The 7,469-nt window shown below is 54.9% G+C and overlaps 1 protein-coding gene across 1 annotated transcript; it reads right to left on the bottom strand.

Annotated features, from left to right (window-relative positions):
* Positions 1-1,209: 1,209 nt before the first annotated feature.
* SCAMP5 (secretory carrier membrane protein 5) lies at positions 1,210-7,469 on the bottom strand. Its single transcript, XM_080351563.1, has 7 exons — positions 7,394-7,469; positions 5,961-6,037; positions 5,584-5,712; positions 3,752-3,908; positions 2,941-3,042; positions 2,645-2,762; positions 1,210-1,973 (listed from the first exon to the last, which is right to left on the bottom strand). Exons 2-7 carry the CDS (start codon positions 5,965-5,967, stop codon positions 1,779-1,781), a joined length of 708 nt encoding a protein of 235 aa, XP_080207689.1. The 5' UTR covers positions 5,968-6,037; positions 7,394-7,469; the 3' UTR covers positions 1,210-1,778.

Below are 7,469 nucleotides of genomic sequence, written 5' to 3'. Positions count from 1 at the left end.
CGTCTTATTGTAAATGCAAAAGGTGAAGTCACTTAAATCCATCATTTCTCAGACACAGATGACAGAGCACGTGATTTGGCATAGTAAGTTTTAGGCTAGCTATAAATGAATTGCACAATATTTAAACCTGATTAAGTACATAATAGGCTCAGCAAAGGATTACTTTTCTCCTTAACGTTTTATACACATATATACACGCACACACAGACAGGCATTTTTATCAGTTTAGTCTTGCCAAGAGACGACTGCCTACTGCAGAACGACTGAAGTGATACCCTTAAAAAGGAAACTATTCTTGGGGTGCTTTGCTGGGAAAGAGAAGTTCCTCTGTGGGGGGATTTCTCGGGGGTGGGAGTCACAGACAAGCATCACCAGAAGGGACAGGCTGGGGACTCGTGCAACCCTGGCGAGCTGCAGGCACAAGCTTGAGAAACTCGAGCCACAGGGATGGATCTGCTTCTGTTTGGGCTGCTTTTCTAGGACTTGGAGAAAAATTTGTCGTATTTAAAGTGCATTTAGAGTCTGAAAAGCATCCGGGAGAAGGAACTTTCCCCCTCCTGCCCTGCAGTGTCCATCAGCCCCCATTTCCGAGGTGATCACCTTCCCCAGCTGCCACAGTCCATGGGGTGTTAGTCTGAGCTCAGCTGCCTCCTGCTAAGGCCCAAGATCATTATTTAAACCAGCCCTGGGCAGGGATTTCTGTGCCAGTAAAAAACACACAGCCATGTTTCACTGCACTTTTTTAGAAGCACAAGCCAGCAGTAATATCCTTCCCATCAGCCCTAAAGAGCCCCAAAAGCTAACGGGGACAAAACTCAGCCTCACTATTTACAGTGAGACCAGTTCTACGTGTTTGTGCATGGGGTGGCACAATTTGATCCGGAGCCTAACGCAAGAATAGATCCTCCGAGAAACGTTCTGCCCGTTTCGTAGCTGCTTTTCCAAACAGAAGCCTTTAAAAAATGCAGGGAAACGCTGTCCTGGCTCCCCAACACACGCGCACACGCACACAGAGCGCGCCGGGGCTCCTGCCCACCGCCACGCACAAAAATTGGGTCTTTCACATCCAAATGTGAACTAATTTACAACACCGCGCACTGAGAGAAGTTGTAGATCCTGAGCCAAGGTGTAGATTAGGAATCTCTTGGCTTCCAGCATATCAACAGCAGGTTTCAGGGTTGGTTGGTCGGTTGGTTGGTTTCCCTTTTTTTAAAATGCTAAATCAGCCAGCCACCTCCTAGTTAAAAAGCAAAAGAAAAGGGAGGATTCCCAGGATTGCTGAGACAGTGGCAAGTGGCTGGACACTACCAAGTGAAAGAGAAAACTCACACACGTCGGAAACCTGTGGTTCAGGGCTTGTTCCAAGAGGGGAGGTGGGTGCTGGTTGCTATTTTTCTCTTCCCCTTTTGGGGGGATTTTGGCTGATGTAGTTCTAACATACACCTATCACCACAGGAATTAAAAAACCGCCACCACACACTGTTTCACAGGGAAAAAGAAGACACGTGAACGTACACTTACTACCACGCACAACAAGAGCCCTGCAGGTCAACTCACGGCCTCTTCAAAATGAAAAATGAAAGAGAAAAGAAGAGATAAGACAGTGACGGGGGGAAGGGGAAAAAAAATAAATCCAAAATTCTCTCGTTACAAAGAACAGGGAAAAGAACCGTTATGGTACACTCTGCCTTTCTGAAATAGCTGCACAAACTGGGCTCAGCCATCCTCCTCCTCCTCCCTTCCCCACGATCTCTCGCCCGAGGCCAGAGTCCCGCTGCTCACATCTCGTTGGAGTAGGTGTAGTTGGGGGTGGCCGAATACGGCGTCTCGTGCTGCATCATGGCCCCCTGCGCCGCCCCCATGGCCGCGTTCTGGGCTGCCTGCTGCACGTGGGGGTTCTTCCAGGCCCCCGTGGTCCACTCCTCCTGCGCCTTGCTGAAGCTCCCGCCGCTCCCCCGGTAAAATTTATGCACCTGGAAAAGAGAAACAAAGCAGAGGTGCTGAGCGGCCGCAGCTTGCGCTGAGCCCCACTTCAGTATCTGGGGATGTAGGATTTGAGGGAGCAGGGTGTACAGGGAAAAATGTGGTGGTGAAAGATTTAGGGGTAGAGGTTTTGGGGGATTTCAAGGAAAACGGGTTTGGGGTTGCAGGATGTGGGGAGGCAGAATTGGGGGTGCAGGGTTTGGGGGTTCAGAACCTGGGGGTACAGGGTTTGGGGTGCAGGTTGTTTGGGGAAGGATCTGAGGGTGCAAGATTCAGGAGTGCAGGGTTTGGGGGTTCAGGGTCTGGGTGTGCAGGGTTTTAAGGTGCAGGATTTGGGGGTTCAGGGTTTGGGAGGGCAAGGATCTGAAGGTGCAGGTTTTTGGGGTTCAGGGCTTTAGGGTACAGGGCTTAGTGAGGCAGGATCTGGGGGTGCAGTGTTTGGGGGTTCAGAGCTTTAGGATACAGGGCTTGGTGAGGCAGGAATTGGGAGGAAGGATCTGTGGGTGCAGGTTTTGGAGTGCATGGTTTGGAGTCTGGGCCGTAGGGAGTCAGGATTGGGGGGCACAGGGTTTGGGGGAGCAGGATTTTGGGGTTCAGAAGGGTTCCCTGATGCAACACAGCACCTAAAAATGCGGCACCCCCCTCTCCTCCCCGCCCGTACCATCGTGAGAGCAATGAAGGAGAAGACGGCCATCACTGTGAATAGGATGGTGGGGATCAGCATCACCACGGCCGAGCCCACGTTGGTCCCGAAGAAGGAAATCGCTGCGATCCAGCCACTGCGGGGAGATTGAAACAACCAGCTCAGGCTTCCCCCGCTGGCTCAACACACCCCAGCTCCTCAAACCATCCCCCCAAGCAGAGAAAGCACTGAGGATGTTCAAACACCGCAAGCTCACAGCACCAGCGCAACAGTGGCTGTCCATGCGTGTGACACCAGAGCAGCATCTCCCTTACCAGACGCCCCAGCCCGGGATTCCCACCGCCTGGATGATACTGATCACCAGCTGCGCCATGAAGGTGAAGAAGAAGGCCATGAAGCTGAAGGAGCTGTCCGTCCTGCAAGAGAAGGCTGGGTCACTCCCTGCGCTTCCACCCCCACGGAGATGCTCCCACGTCTCAGACCCTCGCAGGGCAGAAGCAGCCGTGGTTTAGTGAGAGGAGGGTGAGAAGCGGAGCTGCCCACGGATTCCGGAGCAAAACTACAGGCAAAAGAGGAGGCTGAAGGTGCTGAGGGGGCACCTGGGAAGGCCACGGGGCACCAGACCCTCCCCGCACCAGGCAAGAGTGAATCTGCGTTGGGACACAGCTCTCAACGCACACCACCCACCGTCAGATTCAACCTTCCCGCACAGGGAAGAAATACAGCCCCAGTTTTGTACATTTGGCGATACTGCTCTGGGGATCGACCTCGGCAGCAAGAGATAATCAACATAAGCACCTTGAGGGCTCGTGGAAAAATAGAAGCCTCAAGGACGGGCAGGAGGGGAGGGAAAGTTGGCACCCCAACTGTATCCTCACCGCTGCCCCGATGCTGCTCAGAGACATATCAGGTCTTTCTATTGCCTGGTTGGGGTTTTGGAACTTGGCAAATCCCAAACACTCTTGCTTTGAAGGTTAGAAAGTCACACCAAAGGGCTGGACAGAAAGAGCAGAAACTCCCCCAGATATTCAGGCAATGCTCTGAGCTAAGTGCTAACTGTTTAGGAAGGAAAACAAACAACAGAAAAAAGACCACGAAAAGCCGGGCTCAGGCGTGACCACTTACTTGAAAGCTTTGTAAATAGGTCTAAACCAGCAGACATAGGAGCAGGGCGTAAAGAGAATGAGCCAGAGAATTGCCAGTCCAAAATTAACAGCTCCGCCGCCTCCAATCAGCCATGCGAGGCAGCCCACGAGATTCACCGCCAAGGTGATGCTGTTCACTGCAAACACACACACACACACACACAGAGGGAGCAGAGTAGCGCGTGTACGCGAGGACGTCGGTGCGATACCGGAGACCCCGACCCCATGGATGCCTATGCGGGGCTGAGCTCCAGCAGTGTGTTAACCGAGACGGGTTTCCTTTAAATTAACTTAAACTAACTGGGCAGCCCCAGGCTCAGCCAAAGGGGGTCTAACCTCAGCTGAGCAGCAAAATGAAATATATATATATATACATTGCTCAGAGTTGTTATGCCTTAAGCAGGGCCAGGGAAGGGCCATGTCCCCCACTGCTCACGAGCTGGGGCACGTTTCCACCAACAGAAAGCAACTGGTATGTTTGCTTCTCCCACCCCTGCTCGGGGTTAAGCGAGACAAGGGCTGCTACTATGAAGCCCAGCTTAGCAGACACAGGACAAAGCCGAGAAGGCTCATCTGCATTCTGACGCCTCCGATTTTTGAGAATGATTCATTATTTCTTCGAGAATTCCAAGCTCCCACTGCCGCCTGTGAGAGAGCTGCAGCTGGCAAGACAGGGAGCTCAGCTGGCCGGGCTGAGTGGGTGCTCGGCTCCCCGGAGCCCCCAAGGACACCAAGGGGACCTGTCAGCCTCTGTGTGCCCACGTCTGGCTGGGTGTTCGCGGGGGAGTTGGGGAGAAATGATCCAGAGAGGAACTCTGGAGAGAAATGGGTTCAGAGAGCTGGTGCTTGCGCTGTGGGAGAGGCTGGAGCAAGAACTGAGCTCTGTTAAATTAAGAATAGCCAGATTGGGATGGGGAGGGGATTTAACAGCCCCAAGACAGCTTCTCTAGGGAAACACAACATTTTTTTCCTCCCACTTCATAGAAAAGCTCCACTAACCCTCCTGACACAACACGGGAAGTTACCCAGCACCAGCTCAACCCATAACGTGCCTACAAAGCACAGGGCGCACCCTACGCGCTGATATGCTTCCAAAGTTCAGGGAAAACGCCTAATGAAGGAACTAAGTTCTTTGAAATAAAAACAAAATGCTGGTGCCAGCTTGCCCTGAGTATGTTTCCACATATGTCAGGGTGCGACCTGTCCCTCTGGCTCTTCTCCCCGCACAGGGTCGGTAAGGAAGAGAGACCCAGGCTAGTTTTAAGAGTTAGAAGACAGTGACAGCTCTGTTAGCACAGCACGGCACACAGAGGCATGCAAGAGGAACAGGCAAGAACAAGGCGCAAGGCTTTGGGAGAAGCCCTGTGCTCCCCTGTTTTGGGGAGCACGCACCCTGGCCCTCCAGTCCAAGCAGCATCTCCACCTCAGGCTGCTGCCAGAGGACTCACAACGGCAGAAAAAGCCCTTTTCCCCAGCCTGGCTGCCAAAAAAAGCCAGGGGAGGCTTGGCAGCTCTCTTGGGGGGCACGGCCAGCAGCCGAGCCAGTCAGTAAATCCTTGGGCAGGAGGACGTGTGGGTGCTGAGCTCCAGTGTGACACTAAGGTCACCAACAGCCTTCAGGTGCTGAGCCAGCTCCACACCCTGGAACCGTCCTGGACCCTGGAACCGCCCAAGGGGTTTTAACAGGGGACACTGAGGCTTAGAGGGGCAGAAGGACTTCCCCAGGTCTCACTCTGCTCTTTCGACCGGTGCCTTCCAGAGGAGAACCCTTTGGAGAGGGAAACGCGAACCCACCCGAGCCCACCGACTCACACATCCAGAGGTAGTAAAGCCGCTTGGCCATGGTCCGATGCTGCGGCGGGATCTCCGCGTCGAAGTCCTGGTAGAAACATGGCTTCAAGGGGATGAACTTGGGCAGCGGAGGGAAGTTGTTCACTTTTTCTGCAAGAAAAAAGTTTCGCCGCCTTTGGGTGCTGCACGGAGCTGAGCGCAAATCAAGGGGCTTCCGAATTAGACTCGTTCAGCCCCAAGAATTGAGGGAGGAATTGGGGATTTCCCCTCACAACCACCCACACGGATAGACACAAATTTAGCCCTGCAGATCCTGCAAGCGTGGACACCCGTAACCCACCAGGGACCAAGGAGGTGACATTACAGCCCCAGGCCCTTTTGGAGACCCCCCTCTGTACCTGCCATGCTGGCACACACTCAGCCTCTCCGTTCCACAGGAAAAATTAGGGATAAAAACCTGGCAGCTTTACCAAAGCTGGAGGAAAACAAGAGAAAAAGTGATGTGAAGTGGTCAGGGACCTCCCCAAAGAGCCTTCACCTTCCCCCCAGCTCCAAAATAGCTCAAGGACAGCGCTGTAAGGCGGCAGTTTGTTTTATTTATGCGGACACTCTACACTATTCACACATCCGGGTTTACGCCGGCACCTGGCTGGCAGCAGAATAAATCCCAGCCCCTAGGGCCCGAGGCTTTATGCACCGGGTAAGGCAGGAGATTAAGAGAAGATCCAGTGATGTGGGGCAGGGCACAGGCTTAACCTCCCACTCCCGCCTGACCTAGATCCAGCCCTGGGAGATGCAGCCCCACCGTGGGCAGCCTGAAATCCTCAAGTTTGTTCCTTGGCCCAAAACCAATTTTTTTTTTTTTAATATTGCTTTTTGCAAGGAGAACCAGCACAGGGAACTACCGGGCTGCCTCCTGACGGCTTCACAGCTCCCATCTCTGCAAGCCCGAGCCAGAAACCAGGCCGGGAGGGAGCAGGGAAATAGCTGAAAATATCAGCTGGGAAGAGGAAAAAAAATCAGCAGTGATTGTCAGTAGTGAGTCACTTGAGTGCTGGCTTGACGATTACTCATATCGTTTGGCACCTTGAGCGGTGCCTTGCAGGTGGGAGAGGGGGGAGCTCAGCACCCCAGGACGGTCCCAGCCCGTGCGCTGCTCAGCTCTGTCCCAGCAGGGAAAATTAAGCAGAATGAAAGCAAAAATTCAGCGCTGAGGTTTTAAATACCAGCACGAAGACGGCCAGATGGCCATCCTGCGCGTCCCGCGGGGTCTGCCCTCCCCCGGGCACGTTTCTCCCGACACGGGGTGCTTGGGGCTCTCGGAGGGGGTTTGGGGGGCCTCTACCAGGGCAGCACCCCCCCCCCACCAAGCGTCACGCAGGACACGGGACGGGCAAAGCAACCGCGACACCCGTGGGCTGCCCACGGGCGTCTCCGCAGGCAGCGCTCGGCGACGCGGCCCCACGCACGTGTGCCGGGAGCGGGGACATGTGGCCGTGCGTGTCCTCCAGCCCACGCCGGCCCGGCGCTGTGCAAAAAACAGGGGCTTTGGCAAAATTTGGGTGGGTTTTATTTTTTGTGTTCTGTTTGTTTGCAATGCACCACCGAGGAGAAACCCCAACAACCCCCGCGCGGAGCGATGCTCGGGGAGGGTGAGCAGAGCTCGGTCCCGGCGGGGCATTGCACCCACGCGTGGGCGCCTCCACGCCGCGCACCCACCCCCCGCAGTGGGGTGCAGCGGGGGGGGTGATGCAGAGGGCGGTCGCCCCCTCGGGGGCAGCATCCGATCGTGTGTCCCCCCACACACATATCCCACGGCCCCGGGACTCACCCGCGTGACGTGACGTGACCCGGCCGGTCCCGCGGCGGGTGGCGGCGGCGGCGCGCCCGCCTGGCGCTGCTCCTGC

This window comes from Nesoenas mayeri (genome assembly GCF_963082525.1).
Source record: "Nesoenas mayeri genome assembly, chromosome: 11".
NCBI classification, from domain to species: Eukaryota; Metazoa; Chordata; class Aves; order Columbiformes; family Columbidae; genus Nesoenas; species Nesoenas mayeri.
Note: the sequence above shows the minus strand (reverse complement) of the source record. Positions and strands in the feature narration are given on the sequence as shown.

What these genes read in the sequence shown, in the direction of transcription:
- SCAMP5 (XM_080351563.1), bottom strand. An exon ending in GCTTTACTACCTCTGGATGT is followed by an intron (nt 3,909 to 5,583) that starts GTGAGTCGGTGG and finishes GTGTGTTTGCAG; the next exon opens with TGAACAGCATCACCTTGGCG. An exon ending in CCTTCATTGCTCTCACGATG is followed by an intron (nt 1,974 to 2,644) that starts GTACGGGCGGGG and finishes TCTCTTTTCCAG; the next exon opens with GTGCATAAATTTTACCGGGG.